We start from the raw sequence: 26,284 nt of genomic DNA on the forward strand, positions 1-26,284 counted from the left end.
CCTCCTTCCACCTATCGCATTTCCAACGCCCCTCCCCCAAGTCCCTCCTCCCTACCTTTTATCTTAGCCTGCTGGACACACTTTCCTCATTCCTGAAGAAGGGCTTATGCCTGAAACGTCGATTCTCCTGTTCCTTGGATGCTGCCTGACCTGCTGCGCTTTTCCAGCAACACATTTTCAGCCCAGCTTGTTTTACCTTTACTGACTTTTCGTATTGGAATCTGACTACAGCAACAAAGAAAGGGATTTATTTTTGGGCCACTTTTGTTCACGAAAATGAATGCATTTTCCATGCTGAAGATGAAACACATTCACCTACTTCTCACACAACATACAAGAAAGGGTTCAAACCTTTTTCTTCGATTTAAATACATTGCATCGAAAAGTATTGCTGATGCCATCCCTAGCAATATAGCTGAATATCTTTAAATCCTGGGAATCATGTGATACGTAGAATATTCTATAGACAAAGGGGAAAGAAAAGACACTAGTAATTAGTAACAACGGCATGTAATGACACAACACATTACTGTACTGAAAGGACAATTAAAAGTACAAGTGTACACATGTTACTTAACACCAATAAATTGTAATGTGGCACCCAGCTATAATTAAATGCATCGGTGTTTCTCAATTCTCTGGTTCCAGCTGTTTAACATGCAAAAGGGCCATACAAGTGTCAACGTTAGGGTTCAAAAAAAGGTTCAGGTCACTCACGTCTACAGGCTTTATTTCCACCTGACATTAAAATTCACTTGCTGAATACAACATTTGTCATATAAACCTTAACTTTTGCAGCAACTTTGAATATGTTCACACTTGGCAGAGAACCTGATGAATCCTGCCATCACATTGCAATGTACAAAAATGGTTTAGTTCCTCACTCACAGTATCTGGCTCTACATCTCCTGACCACTCTGCTCTAACTTGTTGACTCTCAAACTGGATAAATGTCGGTGTTTCATTATTTCTTGTAAGAACATGCTTCCTTTCTCTAAGCCTGAGAAGCAGGTAAAGAGAAAAGCAAAGCTATCAAATAACTAAATTCAAACAAGTTACGAAACACTTTGAGGGAAACTCTGAATGCCATTAAAACTGTTTCTTTAGAATCACATTTAAATGCTATTGATTTTTCTTTCACTTTGCTTCTGTTGAAAGCATTATATGGCTCACAGAATTGGTCCAGCAATCGAAACCTTTCCTAATAAATTGGAAACCTCTGCCTTAGGGCTGCATGTAATGTTTGACTTGAAATTCTCTGCAGAGAGAAGCTAAGTTCAGTCAAGAGTGGTAAAAGTGATTTCCAACAGACCTTAAAATGAGATCCACTCTAACCGATGATGAGAATGTTTTCCCTTGAGGGAAACCATAGAACCAGGGGTGTAGTTTCAGAATAAGGGGTCATTTATTTCAGTGAAACAAAATTTTCTCTCAGAGGGTCATGAATCTCTGAAATCCTTCATACAAGAGAATAGTGGAGGCTGAGCCATTGAAAATATTCAAGGCTATATTGGACAGATTTTGGAGGAGCAGGGAGGAAAGTGTTGAGACCAAGATTAGATCAACTATAATCTTAGTGAATGACACAGCAGATTCGAGGGACAAGTGACTTACTTTTGTCTATGTTCTCCTGAAACCACAACTTCTATTATCTCAATCATTCTTAGCTGTGATTTATTCATCTTCACCTTTAACATTTTATGATAGGCAGCAACAGGAACACAAAAGGTGAAGGAGCCAATAAATGACTGAATGAGACACCCACTTCCCTTAAGTCTATGCACCAGCCAACAGCGAACCAGCGGCCACAGACTTCAGTTTCAGGATTTCTCACTGCATAAGATGAATTCTGTACTTATTTACAGCAGGAATATATTATCTTAAGGCTTTAATAAGAAGCTACTGCCACATTAATAATGTTTAATGCTTCCAGTGTTAAAACTATTCCCAATTGTAAGCAAAGGCAACTAATTTTCATTATTTTTGATAACAGGGACTTGGTCTATCATTTTTAGCATTGACTGCAATTTAATCGGAAACAAAAACTTTTAATGGTGGAAATCACATCACCAGCTATGTCACATGAGAGCCCAGGTAACCAACAGGATATGGAAATGATCAATAACTTGGACATTATGGCACCAATGGCACTCCATTAAATGAATTCTAATGTCCTCTCACATCCCTTCCATTATTGCTGCTTCAGCACTTGATCTTTCATTATAGCAAAGGTCTATTGATTCACTGATGCACAACACCATCCCCTGAACATCGTACATAACCCTCTGTACCCTTTACAGTTTGCAAATAGTTTTTCTCTCACTTAATAGCTTAAATAATTAATTTGTTAAATACATAACAGAACCTATCATGTATCAAATATGTTTAATTGATTTACAGTTTCAATTAAATTTGGTTACCAAGTTTCAAATGAACATTTAAGAAATGTACTATCCTGTGTTCTCAGTGACTGGGATCTAGTATCTTTTGATGTGCTCACTGACTGTGATCCATTGCAATGAAGGTGCTCACAATGATTAAGATCCAGTGTAGTGAATGTGTTCACCCTGTGATGGAGATATAGTGCACTGTAATATACTCACAGTGACTGGGATCCACTGCAGCATAAAATGCTCACAGTAATTGCATCTAGTACTCTGTAGTATGAGATCCAGTGTACTTTAATCTGCTCATAGTGATTGGGATACAGTACAGTGTAAAGTGCTCATGGTGAATGAGATCTAGTACACGTTAATATGAATACAGTGACCGAGATCCAGTGTAATGGAATGCACAGTGACTGGGATTTAAAGTGATGTAGTGTACAAAGTGACTGAGGTCCAATGAGGTGTAATGCACATGTAACAACTGGGATAAAGTGTGATGTAACATAGAAACAGTAACTTGATTCTAGCAACGGCACACCTGCTTACAATGATTGGAATCCAGTGTGGTGTAACGTTGACACAGAGATAGGGATCCAGTGTGGCGTAATGTTGACACGGACACTGGGATCCAGTGTGGTCTAACATAGACACATAGACCCTGGGATCCAGTGTGGTGTAACATAGACAGAAAGACTGGGATCCAGTGTGGTGAAATATATACATACAGAGACTGGGAACCAGTGTGGTGTAACGTTGACACAGAGATAGGGATCCAGTGTGGTGTAACGTAGACACAGACACTGGGATCCATTGTGGTGTAACATAGACAGAGAGACTGGGATCCAGTGTGGTGAAATATATACATACAGAGACTGGGATCCAGTGTGGTGAAATATACATACATTGATTGGGATCCAAAGCAGTGTAATGTACATAATGACTGGGATCCAGTGAGGTGCAATGTACACAAAACTGGGATCTAGTGACAGTGACTTTAATCTAGCATGGTGTAATGTGCTAGCAGTGATTGGAATTCAGTACAGTGTAATGTATATTGTGACTGGGATCCACTGCAGTGCTGTGTCCCCCCTCATGAAATTGAAGATGATGTAAATTACTGTTGGTCTCGAGCATTTCAACTAGTAAACCCATTAATTTAAAAACAAAGTCTTACATCAGTACTATACCTTTATGGCAATGTTCCACACTATTTCACAGGAGCATTATTAATCATGCAACATAAAAACATTGGGACAGATGACTATCAATAACATGACATCAGTTCTGTACCTGTAAATAGGGTCATGCATCACTAACATTTTATTTGCATCCCATGTCCACTCCTTTCTCTAGAACAAAAAGACATCTTCTGATTAAAATGCCTTTTATTATACATATTATACACAATCCATTATGAGGCACAAGGTTCTCACCTCAAATCTGAATCAAGAAACTCAACCCCACATTGTACTTTCTTACATCAGACAATTTTTGACATATTTAAGTTCTTGCATTATTTGTTATTTTGAATTGCATGATTTTTAAATCAATATGGCTTGAATGTCCTTGGTTAAAATTGGGCAATTAAGGATGGGCAATATTTACTGGACTTTTTAGTGACCCCCATATCCCAAGAACAAAGAAACAAGAACAGACTTCAAACAAGCTGTACTTTTATGTATACTATTTGGGATATATAAATACAGGAAGGATTTTGTGTGCACTTATACTCAGATTAAACTAAGCTCACGAAAGGTCATGTTTGAAAATGTAATTGTTTTGATAATGCAGGTGAGATTCAGAGGAGGTCTCAACCCAAAGTGACAATTCCTGTGTACCACAGCAGCTTATCCAGTAAAATTCCTGACAAACATTGGAATAATTTCATCTGTGTGAGCTCAGTGGAGATTAGCAGCCAATCCTACACTTAGAAACATTCAATTTTTAGCTTGAGAGATCAATACTGCAAGGTCAGAGGTCAAGTCTCTGGCTTCTTGTCTAACTGGGATAAACATCGAGCATGTGAAAATAGGGAGTAAAAGGCAGATATAGTGGGAAGAAATTCTTTCATTATTGCATGCCATATATAGAGATATTCAGACATTAGCTAAGTGAGCAATTGAATTGACATGATTATTTGTAATAAAGTAACTTGCTTGTTTATCTGCAATACTTTGACAAGCATCATGAAATTGATTATAAATTATACTACATTTGTTCACATTATGTTTCAATAAGCAGCGTTAATTGTTTTATAAATGGCCTTATTGCAATTAGCGCCCATCGGTCTGATTTTAAAAGAAAGGAGAAGTGCACATGGGATCCCGCGTGTATCAGATCCCATAAAAAGAAGGTTATTTTATGGCAATGACTGTAGATGGAGCTGTCATTTAATTCAATGGCAGTGGGAGACTCCTGACCATACGGATCATGGTGTTCATTTTCAGGAGGCACTTGTGATTCTGAACCTCAGGGAATAACCGATATATACTCAGAGATTGTAACTCAAAGACTCCTTGTTTGCATGAACTTTTTATGTAACCGCTTAATCTTGCCAGTAGAAGGATTACAAGATTTTGTCATTCAAATGTAAGGAGTGAACATTTGGTATGACTGAACACCAGGGGAGGCACTGCTGCTGATGGCGTTAACACTTCAAGAAGCACCTTGAGGCTGTAAATCGAGAATCACATTGGCACAACGATGAAGCATTCTGTTTCAGTGCAATTTTCCCTAAAGTGCATTGGTAACAACATGAAAAAATATAGGTGTTAACAGGACTTGTCGAGTGAGGGTGTTTCCCTGATGGGGTGGTTAACCAACTGGAACTTGGAGGCAGGTTTCAAGGATTTTTTTGTGGTGATTTACCATTGGAATCACTAACACAAATGACATTGATAGCAAGCACTTCCTTAGATCATTTCTGCATTTCAAAATTGTTTAATGTTCTAAATTTTGTTCTTAATTTTTCATGGGGCTGTTGGCATTACTGGCAACGTTGGCTTTAGTGCTCATTTCTAGCTGCCCTGGTGAAGGTATTGATGGGTCAGCTTCTGGAACTGCTGTGCTGGGTTATGAAGGTGCTCCAACATGCTATTTGGTAGCAAAAAAAACCTGCAGTTTCTGTAAATCAGAAGCGAAAACAGAAATTGCTGGAAAGCCCTAGCAGGTCTAGCGGCATCTGGGGAGAGAAATCAGAGTTAATATTTCAGGTCGAGTGGCTCTTCCTCAGATCGTGGTACAGCGTTTCTGATTCAGACCTGGCCACGATGATGAAGTAGATCTAACTCAGGTTGATTGTCTGACTGTCTAAGTCAAACATGGTACAAAATGGGTCCAAGGATACTCAAAGATCCCCTGAAAATGTTCTTCTTATGCCATAGTACAAGGGCAGTAACAGTCAGAACAAGCCATTGGATTTATTGTAAGCTAATCCATTTTCTTTTCCCAGATCATTTTGTATAGTTACAAGTACATGGACTGGATGTACTCCCAAGGTTTATACTAGGTTACAGACAGTCATAGCATTAAACCCTGACATGGAATGAATGCACCTGAGAATAATCTATTATAGGTAAAGACAAAAACCCAACTCAATAAAACAGATCAAGGTTCTCTATAACAATTAACAGTAAAATCTCACGTGAAAGAACACAGTGATGAACTTGCCTTTTGCTTTTTCCTCAGAATGACCTTCACTCCATCCACAGACACCAAGATGCTCACCTTTTTCTTCTTAATGTTCTTGGCTTTAAATTCATACTGTGAATGAAACAGTACCAATGTGACATCAAAGTGGAGATATACTTTAAAGATCAGGTCTTTCAAAGGTCCCAATCAACTTGTAATAATGACTGTAGTCAGTACACAAATTATATTGTGCAGACAGCGTATCAATAACATTTTAATTAACTTTGCATATTTGTAATAGAAAACTTTGTCCCCAAGAATTTTGCCTTTTCATCCATTTGAATTCAGAGGAATATACACTGAGTTATTGAATACACAGGCTTAATGGTTTGCAAAGACAGTTGATACTGGGAATCAAGTTAGGTTTTCTTTCTGTAAAAAGTTTGGGAAGTAGACTGTTGGTGCTCAGAAGAAGGTAGACAATGAGCAATTTTATCCCCTTTTGGTCACTTTGTCAGATCATAAAAATATTTAGATCTGTTATTTCTGTGTAATAAATATTTTCTCAAACAACATGCCTGATTTCATCTGTGTAACTACAACTGCTTTTCAGAATTTTGGGAGTTGTTCCCGGGTCTATTTAAAGGGTGGGGTGGGGGAATGCACCAAGTTTTAAAGAGACCCCAAGAGTGTGTCAATGTTTGTAAGAGCTCATAGGGAGTTCCAATACTTTCAGAGGGTTCACCCAGGAATGTGGAGTTATTTTCATGGGATTTCCATAAGAATGCGTCACTGGTCCAAATCTTCCCACGTCCAGATCATCAGGAGATGCACAACACAACCCTGGTCAGTTCTTGGGGCTGGATATATACAGGAAAGGTACAGGAAATATAAATTCCATTGGGCTGATTCTCTGCTGCATGGACCTCGTATGAAAATCTCTGACTCCACGCTCAGGGCAGAGTCTAGGGCTAGATACATATGACTTATCTGTGTGCTTACCCAGGAATAGTTACAATGCTTAGTTTAAAAGTTGGGAAACTCCAGAATCAGTCCCCCAATCAAAATACACCCTCACCCACCCAATTACACCTTCCAATGCCCCATATCCGATCTGACTACACCCCAACCCAATCTGACTACTCACTCTCACCCAACTACCCCTCGACCTGGTGCAAACAACAATCCCTGACCTTCCACCTCCTGATCACTGACTTGGTGGGTTAGTGTTCATTTGCTGTTATGATCCTAGCTGATGGTGCAATTGGATAAGTCATATTGCACAATGAAATCAGACATGGTAAATCATACTTTTTTGTTTATTTAAGTAACATTGTAGTTGGTCCCTGAAATATATTCACATAGTTTGTAGATTTTCTCCAACAGCATAAGAGAAGTTTAATATGCAAAAGAAGAAATAAAAAAACAAACCAAGCAATCTCAGTATACATATGGCAGTTAAAATGTTTCCAGAAAACACTGTAATGGGTGGCTCAGTGGTTAGTACTGCTACCTCACAGTGCCAGGGATCCGGGTTCAAGTCCCACCCCAGGTGACTCTGTTGCACATTCTCCCTGTGTCTGTGTGGGTTTCCTCCCATGATCCAAAGATGGTCAGGTGAAATGGCCGTGCTAATTTGCCCATAGCATTAGCTGCATTAATCAGGGGTAAATATTGGGTGGGTTACTCTTCAGTGGGTCGGTGTAGACTTGTTGGGCAAAGGGGTCTGTTTCCATACTGTGGGGAGTCTCATCTAATCAAAAAAAAACAAGTGTCCCTTTGTTTGCCAACACTATTTATTAGAGAATCAAATCCAGAAGAAGTCTAGAGACTGTTTAATGAATCCATTCCAAATATTAACAAATGTGGCAGCCTGCACTTTCTAAGTTCTAATAACCTACAGATTTCAAACCAAACTCTCCTTACTTGCAGGTTTCCCAAATTAAACATTTCTAAAGAGATGAAATGTTTCCTGAACAGTTCCCTGAATCCTTCTTCTAGACAAGGAGAGTAACAAACTCTCTTCTAAACTCAACACCGGTGTCTCGGAACTGTACTGAACAAAGCTAATGGCCTTACATGTTTACCCTATCTGACACAAACACAACAGTACAAACAGCTTTCTAATCACACCACTAGGAATTACAGTAACCTGCTCTCTAACAAAATGTTGAACTTAAATCACTGTTATTGTCTCTTTTCTGATATATGTATTTATTGGAAAATGTTTTACTCTTTTACAAAAGGAAAAATAAAGTTATAAAAGTACAAAAAGACAGAAAAGTAGAAATAATACTACATTATTATGTTACAGTAATGTTACTACAATCATCTCATATTTACTTAAGGAGAAAGTGAGGACTGCAGATGCTGGAGATCAGAGCTGAAAATGTGTTGCTGGAAAAGTGCAGCAGGTCAGGCAGCATTCAAGGAACAGGAGAATCGACGTTTCGGGCATGAGCCCTTCTTCCTCCCTCAACATCGATTCTCCTGCTCCTTGGCTGCTGCCTGACCTGCTGCGCTTTTCCAGCAACACATCTTCAGCTCTGATCTCCAGCATCGACAGTCCTCACTTTCTCCTCATTGATTTTAACCTACTGCGCATCCTCTTACAAGGATGCCTTCCTTGAAGAAGCTCTCTTCCTCCCTCTAGAAGGGCTCATGTCCGAAACATTGATTCTCCTGCTCCTTGGATGCTGCCTGACCTGCTGCGCTTTTCCAGCAACACATTTTCAGCTCATATTTACTTAACTCAAGTTAAAATAAACTCAAACTAAATGAAATAGAATTAAATAGAATTACAATCCAATTAAATTAAATTACATTACATGACAGTACTCCACTCGCTGCACAACCACCAAAGCTCCCATCCACGGGAGCAGCAGTTATTATATCCGTATTCGCTAGGCCCACCACCCCAGAGATGCCAGACCATTATATACAGCTCTCACTGCTATATAAAGGCCCTATTTAGTACCACCGATAGGTCCGTGTCTGCGTCATTTAGAAAGGGCCACCATGTCTTATAAAATTGCTCTGTTCCATGGTGCATCATACTCATCAGATAATCTTGGGGTACATGCTCCTGGGGTTTTTCTGATATCCAGTTCATTAGAATGTTCTTCCTCGCACAACGTGTAAGGATGTTAAATAACCTCTTCCCGTGTTCACTCAGAGAGGGCAGATTCAGCAGTGCCAAAAGAATGGATACTGGATCCGTCTTAACTTCAATTCCCAGGATCTTCTCCAGCTCATTCACTATGGCACCCCAATATCCGCAAATCTTGTAGCAGGACCAAAAGCAATGTGTAAGGGGGCCTATGCTGATTTTACATATGAGACATCCTGGAGAAGATCCTTTCTTAAACTTTGCTAACCTCTCTAGTGCCATACGGGCCCTGTAAAGGATCTTCAATTGCACAGCCTGTGCTTCATTGCATATTGAGATTTTCTTTACACTCTCCCTTATATCCTCCCATGTTTCTGATGAAATTTCTTCCCCTTGCTCCTGATTCCAGATCCCATGGAGTCTCTCCATATCCCCCAAGGCGCACCCTCTCTGCAAACAGTATATGGTACTAACCGAGAGAGCACCCCCACATCGGAGCACTCTTCTCTCTATGTCCGACTTGTAAGACTGTGCCAAGAGTGTGGTTTGCTTCTGTATATAATCCCTAACCTGGAAGTATAGGAAAAGGTCCCTATTAAGAATCCTGTATTTCTGACATAGAATTGGTTGAAAGACACCAAGACCTCTCCCTTGAATAAATCTCCCAATCAGGAGATTCCCTTACCCTTCCATGGTTTGAAGCTGGAGCCCACTGACCCCAGCCTAAATCCAAGGGTTCCCACTAATGGGGTGAACAGCGATGTCTTAAGCAAATTGCCCTCACCCTGCTGCATTATCCTCCATGCTTTCACTGTATTTAAGATCATTGAACTTTCACAATGCTCAGCCATGGATCTCATCTTGTCCATAAATAGTAAATTGATGAGAGGACACCTTGTCTGCGAGCCCTCAACATCAAGCCATATTGACCTTGAGTCCTCATGCATCCAGTCACCCACATATGACAGTAGGGTGCCTATTTGGTATCTCTTCAGATCTGGGAGATCCACCCGCTGCCCAATATCCTGCAGAGGTTGCAGCTTGGTGAATTTAATTAGGAGGCGCTTAGGGCACCAAATAAAAGATCCAAGCCATTCTGCAAACCTCCGCAGCACCTGGCTGGGTAACAACAACAGGAGCATCCTTATAGGATATAATAGCCGAGGAAGAACATTCATTTTAATCAGGGACATACGGCCTAGCCACAATATTGCTAGCCCCTCCCACCGCTGCAAGTCCTGCTTCATCCTCTCAAACAATTGCACAAAGTTAGCTTCGTACAGCTGACTGAAGGTAGAGGTAATAAAAATTCCCTGGTAGAGAAGACCTTTCTGCAACCACTGAAAAGGAAACTGCATTCCATCCTCCATCTCTGGCACTTTCACCAATCCTCCCACAGGCATGACTTCCAACTTTGTAAAATTGAACCTGTATCCCGAAAAACTGCTGAATAATTTAATTTATTGTATTAGCGGGAGTTTGGACTTTTCCGGATTAGCCAGAAACAGAAAGAGAGCTCCCCAATTCCCACCTTTGAAGCCACTATTTCAGGTCCTTCTGGATAGCATCCGCCAACAGCTCATTTACCAAGGTAAACAGCAGCGGCGAGAGAGAACATCCCTGTCGGCTGCCTCTCCCCACATTAAAATTATTCGATTTGACACCATTCGTGATAACCACCTTTATATAACACTGCCACCCAACTAGCAAAGGCCTCTTGGGAGTGTGTCAGTATTTGCAGAGGGCTATCGGTATTATGTCAGTATTTGCAGACGTTTCTCGGGAGTGTGTCAGTACTTGCAGAGGATTCTTGGGAGTGTGTCCGTATTTGCAGAGGGTTCACAGGAGTGTGTCAGTGTGTGCAGAGGGCTCTTGGGAGTGTGTCAGTATTTACAGTGGGTTCTTGGGAGTGTGTCAGTATTTGCAGAGGATTCTCGGGAGTGTATCAATATTTACAGAGGGCTCTTGGGAGTGTGTCAGTGTGTGCAGAGGGTTCTCGGGAGTGTGTCAGTGTGTGCAGAGGGTTCTCGGGAGTGTGTCAGTGTGTGCAGAGGGTTCTCAGGAGTGTGTCGGTATGTTCAGAAGGCTCTCAGGCAAGTGTTCCTCACAGTTAGGTTGGCTGTATTAGATACAGTCTAGACTTTGACTCCTTCGTCAGTATGTTGTGAATGATCTGATGGTGACAGTGTCTAATTCTACCAATAATGGTAGTGTTGTCACTTTGCTCAAACTCAAACAATTTTAATTTGGCTATGGGCACTTTGATCAGGTGAGGCCTGACTAATGTTGTAATCTTGCATACAGTACCAGATCTCAGCCACTGGAGGCCCTCTGTAATCTGTGTGAATACTCAGCTGTGAGAATTACACTTCTGTATTAATCGGAATACAGTATTTCCTCAGCTGTCAGGTCAACTTCTGATCTGATCGCAGCCAGTGAGTGATTGCTTATGAAATTTTGAACAGAAAACCCTCAAGCACTCCTTGCATAGAGAGCTGTGAGGCTGTTCATTTCACTTCCAATGTTAAACAACAGTAACATAGCGGTTATGCTAGCACCTTGATTACTGAGCTGGGAGTTCAAAACCAAACAGGGCAGTGGGAATTTGCATTTTGTTCATTCAATAAATATGAGATAAAGAATTACTGTCAGTTATGGAGATCAATTAACTCTCAGATTGTAATTAAAACCAATATGTTTCACTTTCAGGGAAGGAAATCTTTTTTCCCGACCTTCATGTGACTCAACACCACGGTGATGTGGTTGGCTCTTAACATGCTTTAACATGGCCTATTTTGTTATGACAGTTTCCGACTTTCACGTTTTGTTCACAAAATGAGTATCAACTGACACTTTATTTTACATCAAACTGTTCAGATATGTTTTGACACATTTTGATTAGATTAGATTCCCTATAGGATGGAAACAGGACCTTCAGCCCAACAATTTCAGACCGACCCCCTGAAGAGTAACCTACCCAGATCCATTCCCGTACCCTATACTTACCCCTGACTAATGCACCTAACACTATGGGCAATTTAGCATGGCCAATTCACCTGACCTGCATATCTTTGGACTGTGGGAGGAAACTGGAACACCCGGAGGAAACCCACGCAGACACGTGGAGAATGTGCAAACTCCACACAGACAGTCACCCAAGGCAGGAATCAAATCCAGGTCCCTGGCAGTGTGGGGCAGCAGTGCTAACCACTGAGCCACTGTGCTGCCACATCGCAGTGGTCATCATATCCTGAGGTGGAACTGAAATCTAGATTGTTTTAGAGTCACACAGTCATGGAGAATGGAAACAGACCCTTTGCTCCACCTAGTCCGAACCGACCATAATATCAACCTAAACTAGTTCTACAGGCCTGCGCTTGGCCCATACCCTTCCTATCATTTCTTATTCATGTACTTATCCAAATGTCTTTTAAAAGCTGCAACTGTACTCACATCGACCACTTCCTCTGGAAATTCATTCCACACTCTGATCACACTCTGTGTAAAAATGTTGCTTCTTATGTCTTTTTTAAATATTTCTTTTCTCACATTAATAATATCCCCCCTCATCTTGAGGTCCCCCACCCTAGGCAAAAGACACCTCCCATTTACCTTATCTATACCCCTCATGATTTTATTAACCTTTATGAGGTTACCTCTCAACCTCTGATGCTCCAGTGAAAGAAGTCCCAGCCTATTCTGCCTCTCCTTGTTATTCAAATCCTCTATTCCCAGCAACATCCTGGTAAGTCTTTTCTGAACCATCTCCAGCTTAATAATATCATTCCTATAACAGGGTGAGGATCAAACAACACTGCTAGTCTGATATTCTAACATGGGATGAAGTGAGGACTGCAGATGCTGGAGATCAGAGTCAAAATGTCAGAGTCTTGATGTCACAAGGAATTAAGGGCTACGGGGAGAATGCGGGTAAGTGGAGTTGAAATGCCCATCAGCCATGATTGAATGGCGGAGTGGACTCGATGGGCCGAATGGCCTTACTTCCACTCCTATGTCTTGTGGTCTTATGGTCTTAAAATGTGGGGTGCTGGAAAAGCACAGCCAGTCAGGCAGCACCCAAGGAGCAGGAGACTCACCTATCTGCTTCACCCTCCTCTCTGACCTATCATCATCACCCCCCCCACCTTCATCTACCTATCGCATTCCCAGCTACCTTCCCCAGTCCTACCCCTCTCCCTTTTTATCTCCCAACCCTCTTGCGTTTCCCCTTAACGTTCTTGATGAAGAGCTTATACCCGAAACGTCAACTCTCCTGCTCCTCGGATGCTGCCTGACCGGCCGATCTTTTCCAATGCCACACATTTTGACTCTGATATTCTAATATCTCAGACTTATATATAGGCTAAGTTCTATGCTGTCTGATGTTATAATTCTTAATCCTGACTGTAACATTCCACGTTCCTGACTCAGTGATGACACACTGCACTGACTGAAATGCACTGAGAGACTGACAGAATGCTGAAGGTGAAGCGAGAATATTTATAGTGGAATGTCACATGTCAAATTGGCTTCTAACTGAAGTAACTCCACAGAATATGGTATTCCGTCACCAAGTCACCTTTTATTTACAATTGGGGAGTTTTTCACACTGATCCCACTCCCTCAGAGCCAGCTCTCAGAGTGAACTGGATCTTTGACACTCCTGTTCTTACCTGTCAGCCAAGACTTCCTGATTGGACCAGGTTAACAGCCCCAGTCATGAAACCCATATTCTCTGAGGTTCACCTGACTGACCTTGTTACAATCACAACACTAACTGTCTCAAAGTTAGATTGAAGAAAGGTCACTGGACCTGAAATGTTAACTCTGCTTTCTCTTCACAGATGCTGCCAGACCAGCAATTTCTGTTTTTGTTTCTAGTTTCCAGTATTCTTAGTTCTTTACTTTTTTAAAAGTTACATCGCCTTTATGAGATCTATACAATAATACCACATGGCTCACCACAAACTTCTCAATGGTAAATCGCCACTAATTAGATAATAAATGCTGACTTTATAGTCTTGTGGAGCAACTACATTGTACCTACCTCTGGGCCTAATGGCCCCATCTTAGGATATGATGAGCAGAGAACTATGGCATAACCAGTCTACCCTCTAATTTTCATTCCAGCTGCACAGGACTCTAAGCTTAACTTCCGGAAGCAGAAATAAATGCCACTATCAATTGCCATGCGTGGAACCATGGAATGGCAGCATATGGGCAGGCATAGCTTATAGTGAACATTAGTTATAGGAAACCCAAAGATATTTACTTTGGAAGTATAAAAATAAATACCGACTTTATCACTGACAAACATGTCCAGTGACCAAATGGAAAAAACTCAGAAACTTTGTCAATGTTCCAAACTGGATTGAATAAGTGGATGAAGGAAAACAAGGGGTTGAGTAATAAGGTCAAAGAACAAATTATTATAAAAATTATAAATGTAGGGTAAATATGAACACTAAGCAGTTGGGTAGAGCAGTCTGTTTCCATCTTGTAAGTTCCATGTATTCCATGCATTGTAAAGAAGTTCCTTAAAAACTGGTTGCCAATAGTAATGTTCCTAATATCCCTATAGTAAGCTGTCTTGAGACGTATTTCTACCTAAATACAAGAATAGCTAGTTCTAAGGTAGTCAGTTACAATTTGTCTTTCTCATTCCCACATCAATAAACTAATTTGGTCACAGCATAGTATGCACCCTTAGAAGCACAATCTTGGTAGGATTACCAAAAGCATGTTACAGCTGAAGTGTACAATCACTGGAGCTCTAACCTACAAGCTGAAAGATCGTTTTTCAGGGTGTTATACACAAAGGTTTGAACTTTAATTCTGTACAGATTACTCAAAGAATGCACACAAGCATTTACAGCCGAATGGTGGATAATTAGATCAGTTGTACCTCTCTTCAAGAAGCTACATTCTATCAAATGGGCCAGTCCACATAGCCAGCTCCAGCAGGGCAGGCTCAAGTGATGGGGAGCTCTGACTCTTGGACTGAGTTTCACCTGGCTTGCAGATAGATAACCTTATGCCTGTAGTCCCAACTTAATTGTCTGATGTTCACCTCAAGTTGGTCTGCAGCAATAATTAGAATGTATCTTTTCACTAGCAGGCTGTAATCAGCTGACTCCACGTTGTTAAATGCAGTAAATTTGGACCAAAGACAATAACTCCATTTACCTAATGTTGGGCATGCATAGACTCAGTACCTTCATTCACAATGATAATGGAATGTATAAACGCACTCTTGGGTCAATGCAGTACAAAATTGCTCAAGATTCTGAATGCAAATCAGTGAAAACAATTCATAGTCCAGATTCAGGTCTGAAATCCGACTTTGCTCAGTTCTCATTTCCAGTTACAGAAACAAAACAAACTGTATTTCACTCAAAAGACCTAGGACATATACCATCAATGCTTAAATGGAAGAAGCATTCGACTCAAGAAAACTTTGACAATCTATAGTGTGTACAATGTACATATTAATAAGAATGGGAAATCTGTAACCAGATTACACACTGGTTATCCCATTTGTTCCTCTTGTGACAAGTTTGCACTATCATTTCACCCTCCTTTGCTTGTTAACCTACATCTTTATCCAAGTTGCTGCTCATAAAAGGGTCATACGAGATAAACATAAATGTCACCAGCTCCTTGATGCAGCAAGAAACCACTTTCTTCTCCCTTTAATATCCTCTCCACAATCATCAACCCTCTGAGAGTTGCATCGATTTTGCCAGTAGTTAACAATGTGTCCAGGCTCTGCAGTTGGAGTTTTTAGTTTCTAATAGCCTAGTCAAGTTCATTCGCGTACTTTCAAAAAGCACGACACAGAGCTCTGTCAAGTCAACTCAATGAAAGTCAACAAAGTAGGCCCAATAAATCTGAAAAACACTTGCTATTGTACAAACAGAAAGGTTTATCACATCCTCGCGCACTTATAGAAGATGGATTACTTTTGAAGTACCGTCCCTCATGTTAGCAAGCAGTGAATTTTACACACAAGCAGGTCCTCCTATAAGCTAGCTGACTAGTTACTTTTCTTCTGAAGAGGAGGGAGGGCTACTTGAGGGATGTTGATTGGGTTGTCTGGCAAATTGCTTTTATAGAAGTGATTAAATGTTTGTCTGAAACTGGAAATGATTAACACCGCCCAGTCTGCTGGTGGAACAGGCACTCTCTTCATTATGAGCTGAAAATGTGTTGCTGGAAAAGCGCAGCAGGTCAGGCAGCATCCAAGGAGCAGGAGAATCGACGTTTTGGGCATGAGACCTTCTTCATTATGGAGAGTCACAACACAAATCCCGATTTACTCGGACATGGATTAAACCAGCTCAGCTTCAAGGCTACTCCTCAGTTCTTCAGCAGACCTGGTTTTCAGAGCAGCTCTTTGCTTTACCTAATCACCTTCTAGCAAAAGACAAGCAGAAGTTACATTTTAAAATTACAATTAGTTTTTGTTCCTTTGAAGGGAAGTCACTGTTGCTATGGTTAGGCTAATCATAAACTGACACTGGCTCTGGAGAAATGCCACTCCTGTCCTTCCAGCTGAAGGGAAAGCTCAAGTTGCAGGGTTAGAAAGCACTGAACCATTCAGGCCTTCAGATAAAATTACTGATCACCTGGAAACCGAACACATCCCCTCTTAGTGTTTTTGAACAAATGTACCAAAAACAGCGTCTTCTCTTTCCGTCATTGTGCAACCTCCCTGGGAGAGATCAGCATGAACCAACTTGTCTTGCCTGATTCAGATAACTCATTTCACGGCTTGGCAAGCTCCTCTGGGGATTACTTTATTCATCTGAAAATATGCTAACTGGGGATTTGGTGTGACATTAAAGATCAAAAGGAGCAATTTGAAGGGACCATAGCAGTTGTTCAGGATTCTGTTAATAGGTCATCTGATTGTCACCCTGTTGGGGCCTCACAAAACAATTGCTGCATTAACATAGCACTTGGGATTAGCTGCTGCTGTTAAGGAACTATGCTCCTCCATCATTGCACACCACTGGAGTCTACTCCATGGGGACCAAATCGCTTATCCTCAACCAACTTAATCAAATTGGAGCAGACCCAAGCCCACCATTTGACAATTACAGCCTACAATATATCCTACAGGGATTTGAGGACCACCTCAGGAGAGTGACCTGAAGCATTAGAGGATATAGCCAAGCACTTAGACGTATCAGTTGATTAAGATAATGGGCAGCAGGGCCATAAAAGCCATGTGCATTCCAGATTTTATCCTTGCAGTGTTCTGAGCTGGCTGTTGGAGATAGACAGAGAGAAATTCTTTGTTACTTGTATTTGTGAAAATACAGTAAAACGTGTATAAGTCGCCACAAGAACAGCGCCATTTAATTACATAAATTATGTATAAAAAGAAGAGACAAAGTTCATTCTACAACCTCTTGGTTTCACAAACAGGCCAAAGACTGGAGCCTGCCAAACTGCCAAGGATTGGCAGGGAGGCTACTACCATAACTGCCAAGGACCAGAGGCTTGTCAAAACTACCAAGAACTGGGGACCTGTCAAAACCTTCGAAGACTGCGGCCTGTTGAAACAGGTAAGGACCAGCTCTTGTCCAACTGCCAAAGATGGGGAGCCTGTCAAAACTGCTGTGGGCCGGGTGCAGGAGGGGTGGGTACCAACCTGGGGATGTCCAACCAAAACCTCTGCACCTCAACCGCAGAAAGAGGAACAGATTAAATATAATGAGGGCAAATGCCTGTATCCCAGCAAAGTGTTATTTATTTCAGTATACAGGACAGAAAGTTGGACATAGATCAAAATCTATCCACAGTTGACTTGAGCTCTCCCTCTGCAACTAATCATATCCCAGCAAAAGTGGCACAAGGACTTGGGAGACAATAGATTTTTATCCAAAAGGGATAACTAGAAGCTGCTCAGGAAAACATAAAAACAAGTTGCTTGAATTAACATATAAGGACTGCTTTGAACTAATAGCTTTTAAACAAAAGAAATTTAAATATATTAAATTTAATAGCTGCATTAGCATCAGTGCACTCTGCATAATATATGCAACAGTCCAAGCAATTAAGAGCTTTGTAATAGCCAATGAAGATTTTGTTAGCTTTGCTAAATCCAAAATTGTTTTTGTTTCTGAATTTCACATAACACAAATAATCACTGCAGTTTACTCCAGAGAATGTAAGTACATTCCCCCATAAATGGAACACGACATTATCTCTATTACTAACAACACATCAATTAAATACTTAATAGAAGCAAGTTTTAACATCTTTAGGATTTATCAGAATTCTGGTTTCAAATAAACATGAATTCATTTTAGTTTAGATCAAGAAAAGAGAGTGAAGTGTCATCAAGTTTGAAAATGGCGAAGAGTTAAATCAGCAATTGAGTGACATCACTTTAGATTCTAAAACATGAAGACTGCAGTCAGCCTGAGGGAGGCTAGAAGTTCCAACCCTTGGAGATTCTGTAAGATAATTAGTTACAATTGGAGATTGAGATGTGTATTAATTTCAAAAAAAAGGCAAGCTGATCAACACATCTGAAGCTCAAAAGGAGCAAGGAAGGTAAAATTTACATTTGTAAAGCTTTTCGCATGTCATCGTTAACTGCCCTTAATGTTTCTTTTTATATTAACTTATGTGATGTGAGCATTATGGGCAAGTTCAGCATTTGTTGTTCATCATTAATTGGCCATAAAAAAGTGGAGCTAAGCCACTTTCTTGAACTACTGCAGACCTAAGGTTTAAGCATATACTATATAAGCTACTGGGGAGGGAGTTCCAGGATTGTGACCCCCACCTTCCCCTGAAGAAAAGATGACATTATTCCAAGTCAGGATGGTGCATGATATGGAGGAGAACTTTCAGGTGGTGGTGTTCCCATATACCAACTGCCCTTGTTCTTTAGTTTGTGGAAGTCACTGGTTTAGTAGGTGAAGTCAAAGGAGCTTTGGCACTTTGTTGCTGTGCATCTTTTAGGGGGCATCCATTGCTGCTAAATGGTAATGTTGATGAATGGGATGTCAATCAATTGGCTGCTTTATGCTTGATGGCATCAAGGTTGAAAGTTTTTTCAAGGCAGACCATTCAGGCAAATGGCCAGTATTTCATCCCACTCCTGACTTGTGCATTATACAAGGTGAAAATCAGAACAAATGAAGCACTTTTGAAGTGCAGTCATTTTAAAAATGATGGTAAACACTGTATCCATAATACACATAGCAATGTTGTACAGACAACAATGAGATGAATGGCCCCTTAATCTCTTGCCTCTTGTGCTGCTTAAGGATCAAATGCTGTCAGAACATTGAGGAGCATCGTCCGTTCACCTTGCCAATACAGTCACAGAATTTTTTACATTCAGCTAGCAATGTACACAAGAGGATGCACTTCCGAAAAAACAATGCTTACTTTGTGTTGCACTGAAATGCCAGGCTAGATTAGTCTCTAGGATGAAATCCGAACTCACAACCTTCTTAGAAGAGTGAGACCCAAGGGAGCACTGTCTGTAGTAATATCAAGAAAAATTTTTGATCTGGAGGTAACAACTGTTGCAAGTGAAAGACACCAAAGGTAAGAAGCATATTGCTTATCATGTCAGGCTTAGAGACAGATCCTGTTTGCGAGTTGCTGCAAAATGCCACATCACCCCAAGATATGTAGCTCCCGAACAGGCTGAGGCATATGAAAGTTGAGTTACTGACAGAAAGGGATCATTAGATATAATAGCAGAAATCCAGCTTTTTGGACACAGTAGAGAAAAGGCGAGAGCCCTATGTGCCACCGATGTAACATAAGAAAAAATAACAAAGACAAGAATGTCACTGTGAGGACAAGGGGGCAAGATGGATCCATTGCTTAGAATTAACAAGGAGCAGTGTAACTTTCAGGATTGAAAGACACAAAATATTAATTTCTCCAAATGAAAGTCATGCAAATGTGATGATTGAGTCGTGCACTCAGTGGACTAAATTAGGTTGGCACCGAAGGTTTGCAATTTGAAAGTAATTTGGTGAAAACAGAGTGGAATTCTTAGGAAAAGGTCTGATAGCATTAACAATGAGTGGAGGTATTGGATACAAAGAAGCAACAATGTAGAAGACAGACAGTGAGAGTCCGGGGGAATTTGTGTCAATAGAAAAAGGATCACACCTGCAGGATCTTCCATTTATCAACTCCCTTGCAAGAAAAGTAGCTAGAACTAATATTCACAATACAATCAATCAATCCAGCAATGTGCTAAACTGGTTAAACAGTTAACTGCGGCATTTCATGCAGGCTGTATGTGTTTTAAACTATCAAGGTATCCATTCAAAGAGAATTATCATTCAAGGTTCAATGAACGCTTCCATACTAGTTTACTATTTCCTCTAATTTGATCTTTCAATCCCAGAGTGACTCATTCCTGCTGAGAGACAGTTCAAAGTAGGCCTCATGACACACAGAGGCAGTGGGCGAATTCTCTCCAAAAGCCATCAAACGCACGGGAAAATTCAATCACAGAAACGATCAATCTGAGAAAAGTTACCACTGTAAACTGAATACACAAAAATCGGAGAGGAGCTACCGCTCCAGTCAGAGGCTGGTTCAGTAAACATGGGAACAAAACAGCTTTGATTGGAAGAGCTATAAGTGCTTAGAAGTGTAACTAAGGGAATGACTAGGGGAGCTAAAGCCACCTTTTTCTGGGAATTGAGAGAAAGAGTGAGGCTGCAAAGCGGTTGAGGAGGAGAGGGAGATTCCAAGGAGGATGAGGGCCAGAGGGAGGCTGCAATAGATGGGGTGGAGGGAATCTGCAAGTGGGAGAGGGATTCCTTAGGTTCTCAAGAACAACTACAAGAGGAAAAAAATGAAGGGAATAGTATTGTAGTGAACACTCAATTGTTAAATCTAAACCTTTGACTATTAACTTTCTGACTAAAATGTTCTAACTTTGTATACATACAATGGGAATATATCAATAGCAACCTCACTGGTCTGCAGAAGGGACATTTAGGGTGATGGCTTTGTGTGTGTAGAAGTGTGCACTAGTTATTTTGAGAAAAAAAATAATTAACTTATGCCTGTTGCTTGTGCTAATTTAAATGTTGCGGTGTCAAAAACTTAATGCTTTCTTTGTGTGGTGTAGTTTTAAGTTTAATGGATAGTTGATAAATTAAGGATATTGGTGAATTCTTCAGCTTCTGCTTCTATGTGAATTCAAATACTCTATCCACCAACACAAATAAAGAAGGTAATGTTACTAAATTATGACATCAACTGGGGAAGGTGTTAGTGAGGATGAAAAGGTAGCCTCTGAAAATGAAAAATTAGACAATGAAAATCAAAAAGGAGCCCAAAGAAAATTTCAAGAAGAGCTCTTGAAAAAGCAGTTATTTTGACCCTGCTTCAAATTATAGTAGTCATGATTTGGAGATGCCGGTGTTGGACTGGGGTACAAAGTTAAAAATCACACAACACCAGGTTATAGTCCAACAGGTTTAATTGGAAGCACACTAGTTTTCGGAGTGACGCTCCTTCATCAGGTGAAGGGAGCATCGCTCCGAAAGCTAGTGTGCTTCCAATTAAATCTGTTGGACTATAACCTGGTGTTGAATCAAATTATAGTGGTAGCATCAGGTAATTTAAAACAACATAGTATGACCTGTGAATCAAAGGCTCTCTAAAATCTTAATGAAATAATAAACATTATGGCTAATGTATTTCATGCAGTTTTGGTTAAAAATATTGGTCAAATTAGATTACTTACAATGTGGAAACAGGCCCTTCAACCCAGCAAGTCCACACCGACCCTCCAAAGAGCAACCCACCCCCCCTACATTTACCCCTTCACCTAACACTATGGGCAATTTAGCATGGCCAATTCACCCATAGTTTTGGATTGTGGGAGGAAACCAGAGCACCCAGAGGAAACCCACACAGACACAGGAAGAATGTGCAAACTCCACACAAACAGTTGCCCGAGGCAGGAATTGAACCCAGGTCCCTGGTGCTGTGAGGCTGCAGTGCTAACCACTGTGCCACTGTGCACCTATTGTGAAGATAATTTTCTTTGTTTCTTTCTTTGGCACCTTACTACCTGATTAACCTTCCATCTCTCATACCAAAAACCTGGGTCAGGAAGCAGGTACATTGCTACCCTCAAATATTCATGCATAACCTCAAAAATGCTCTTAGCAACCAAATGTGAAAAAAGCATCCTATTAGAGAAGCTGAAGAGCCAGGATTCAGTGGGTACTTGTGCTAGAAAGCTTCTTGGAGAAAGTGAGGACCGCAGATGCTGGAGATCAAAGTTAAAACGTGTGGCACTGGAAAAGCACAGCCGGTCAGGCAGCATCCGAGGTGCAGGAGAGTCAATGTTTCGAGCATAAGCTGTTCATCAGGAATGTTGATGAAGACTCCTGGTGAAGAGCGTATGCTTGAAATGTCAACTCTCCTGCTCCTCGGATGCTGCCTGATTGGCTGTGCTTTTCGAGTGCCACATTTTTTGACTAGATAACTTCTTGCCAAGTTAGTGGTAAGTAACATAGAAAAATAAACTGACATGAAGTGTTAATAGGAATGACAGCAACTTAAATTTATATAGCACTTTTAACATAATAAACATCCCAAGATGCTTCAGATGAGTGTTTCAAGTGAAACTTGACCCAGAAATACAAAAGCTGATGGTTTTTTTTGTTCATTCGTAGGATTTGAGCATCACTGGCTATAGCAGCATTTACTGTCCATTCCTAATTGCCAAGGTGATGAGCTGCCTTTCTAAACCACTGCAGTCTTTGGATGGAGATACAGCAACCCTATTAAGAAGGGTTTTCCAGGAATTTGACCCAGTGATAGTGAAGTGATTTGGGCAGACAACCAAAAGCCCATTTAGAAAAGTAGGCATTAAAGAGCCTCATTAAGGAGCACAGAGAGGTAGAGACACAGAGAGGCCTGAAGAGCTTTTCAGAGCTTAAAACTTTAGCAAACGAAGATAACCACCATTACACTATCAGCCACATTACATTGATACTTTACATGATCAGCAGCTTGTTCTTTCTTCGGATATTGCTGATTGTTTTCAGCAATTTCTGCTTTTGTTTCCAATTGTCTGAAAGGTTTTCTGATGTTGATAGACCCAAACACGGTGGAGGCTTTGACAACCGATCTTGTGTGTTGTCGCTGTTTAAAGTGCAGAGGAGCAGTGCTGATGTCACATTCGTGAAACTGCATTTCCCAGAACATTGCTGCACTTGATGTTGGAAATATAAATTTAATGAATTTGTTCCTATATGATAATCCTGTCTCAATTATAAAAAGACAGAACCTGGTCTCATAATAATAACACAATATGTAACATACATACCTAACTGATATCCTATTACAGGCAGGAAAAATTGTAGTTAAACCAATATGGCCCAAATATGTGTAGATTGCCAAATCATTCCTATTACCTAACGCTTCAATAGCAGGTTTAGTATCAACAGTACCTTACCCTGTTGAGTTTCTCTAGCATTCTGTGTTTGTTCTAGAAATGTGTAATAGGGTGCTTTTCACTTTCAGAATAAAAGTGCGAGAAGATATATCCCTTCATTACAGTCTGTTAAAATCCTAATGATAACAATAGATTGAATTTTCAAGGAGCTGTCTGTACAGTACTTGGTGGATTTGACTCATCTGGTGGAGTTGAAGGCATCAGCATGGATTAATCAAACACAATGTGATGTTGAGAGAAAGTGTCTGCGGGTTGTCTAGACCAAATAATGAGTTAAATACTCAGCTGTCTGCAACCAGTAACAAATGGGACAATGTTTCCAAAAAAGGAATAAAATGTATACTAGTGAAAATATTTCATTTTAACAGCTTTTTGAACTGAATCCCTCAACTTATACCTACCATCAATGGACTGGCTGAGGTTGCAACACAACTTGTGTGGAACCACTACTATGCACACCTAGTACCAATAACCTTTCAGCTCCCTAGTTCTAGAGAAGCTAACTACCTCTGTCTTAAAAATAATCAAGGAAGGAAGATTAAATTCCTTAGTGAAAGATTGATTAAAAATATAGATGTTCAGAAGATTTCTAGACAGATTGAAGGTTGAGAGATGTGGTGTTCCCAAGGAAAGCACTGAGACAATTGCTAACAAATTTAAGGTAAATGTTGGTTATGGAGCAATGCACAATAAGCCAGAGACAAAAGTAACCGAGCATGCAGGAGGTGACTCAAAGCTGGAGCAAACTAAAAATAGAGTGAAACAGTGTTTTCTAAACAAGCACAGGGTTATTTCTGTGCTGGGAAGTCAACAGCATGGAAGCTGTAATGGCAAATGGAATGGGATATCACAGCACAGATTTGATCAAGTTAAAGCTCATAGACATTGGCAAGAGAATGTTGGAATAAACATGTCTATAAATGGGTTTTTAGTAGCAGAGCTACTGAGACTCTGGTGGATATGATAAATCAATCCCAATTATGGATAGGATTGGGAGTTTAAATCATGGCTTAATTTCTGAGTAAGTCCACTTGGCCTTGGAATGGCAGGGAAGAACAGAGTCACTGATGGAAGTCCAATGTACATAGTTTGATTAGATCTTCAGAAGGTTTTTAATAAAGTCCTCCACAGGGGGCTGGTTAGAAAAATTTAAGCACTTGGAATAGGATGCATTAATAATCAGCTAACAGACAGAAAACAGAGAATAGGAAACAAACGGGCTATTCTTGTGTCACCAGGCTGTGACGAGTGGTACACTGCTAGTACTTGGGCCCCAGCTGTTCATAATATATATCAATGATTTGGATGAGGAGACCAAATGCAAGTTTTCCAAATTTGTAGATGATCCAAAGTAAATTGGAATGAGTGTTGTGAGGAAGATGTTAAGTGGCTTCAGGAGGATTTAGGCAGGCATAGCGAATAGGCAAAATCATGTCAGATGGAACATAATCTTGAAAAATGTGGAGTTATCTATTTTGGCAGGGAAACAGATGTGCAGAGTGTTTTGTAAATGACACGAGGTAGAGTAGGCCAAAGGAACCTAGGCATCCTTGACAATAAGTCATGGATGGCTAACATCCAGGTACAGCATCTATTAGGAAAGCTAACGGAATGCTAGCCTTATTGCAAGATGATCTGAGTACAGGAGCAGTGAAGTCTTACTTCAGTTGTAAAGGAGATTGGTTTGACTCCATCTGGACTACTATGTACAGTTTTGGTCTCCTCATCTCAGAAAAAAATATTATTGCCATAAAGGGACTGCAACAAAGGTTCACCAGGCTTTATTCAGGGATGGCAGGACTGTCCTGGAAAACCGAGTTCATATTATCTACAGTTTTGAAGAACAAGAGGTGAACTCATTGTAAATTACAAAATACTTCAAGGGTAGATGCAGGCAAAGTGTTTCCCCTGGTTAAGGAGTCCAGAAGCAGAGAACACAATTTAAAAATAAGGGTGATGCCACTTAGGTCTGAGTTGAGGAGAAATTATTTTGTTCAGAAATTGTGAACCCTTGGAATGTGAAGGGAGGTGGAGAGACGGTCTTTGTGTATGTTTAAGGTGGGGATTGATAGATTTCTGATTACCATTAGTGTAAAGGGATAGGAGGATGGGGTGAGTAAAAGGCGCTGAAGTGTTGGACCAGCCACAATTGTATTGATTTCCAGGGCAGGTTCAATGAGCTGAATGGATTACTCCTGTTCCGACCTTGCTAGAGGCAATGATTATTAATTGCAACTTTCAGCCTAGCAGTGTCATAACATAGGAGTTACTAAGGAGTCAGAGAAGTACTGAAATACTGAAGAACATACTTGGAAACAAGTCTCATGCCTGTTAATTCGATTGCTGAGAGGCAGTATGTTGATAAGGAAGAAGAGGAAAGCAAAGATAGAATCAAGAGGAACTTCTGAGGTGACAGAACCAGGGAGGAAAGTGAAGGGTAGCAGAAATGGTGCTTCGTAGTAGGTAGGACTGAGACATGTTGGGGTGATGTCATGTTGGGATATGATATGATCGGCCTCATGAACTGCTGCAGACAGCCCACTGGAGACAGGGGAACAGTTTTGCAGGCGGGTGGGGGGAATAATTCAACGCAGTATTCTGGAGGTTTCAAATCCTGATTTTACCAGCAGGCTCCAAAGGGTGCCTATTGGCAGATACATCAGGAGGTGAAGAAGTTGACGT

The 26,284-nt window shown here is 40.6% G+C and overlaps 1 protein-coding gene across 2 annotated transcripts in view; it reads right to left on the reverse strand.

The window, feature by feature from the left end:
- si:dkey-34e4.1 (carboxyl-terminal PDZ ligand of neuronal nitric oxide synthase protein) overlaps nt 1-26,284 on the reverse strand; it is a 122,273-nt gene that overhangs the window by 31,404 nt on the left and 64,585 nt on the right. For both annotated transcript variants that reach the window (XM_043720256.1, XM_043720255.1), the window contains exons 3-5: nt 6,057-6,149; nt 3,678-3,736; nt 352-460 (exon numbers count right to left, since the gene is read on the reverse strand). In XM_043720256.1, the coding sequence (XP_043576191.1) occupies nt 352-460; nt 3,678-3,736; nt 6,057-6,149 (261 nt within the window). The remainder of the gene's footprint in view (nt 1-351; nt 461-3,677; nt 3,737-6,056; nt 6,150-26,284) is intronic.

The sequence above is a fragment of the Chiloscyllium plagiosum genome, chromosome 30 (genome assembly GCF_004010195.1).
Source record: "Chiloscyllium plagiosum isolate BGI_BamShark_2017 chromosome 30, ASM401019v2, whole genome shotgun sequence".
NCBI classification, from domain to species: Eukaryota; Metazoa; Chordata; class Chondrichthyes; order Orectolobiformes; family Hemiscylliidae; genus Chiloscyllium; species Chiloscyllium plagiosum.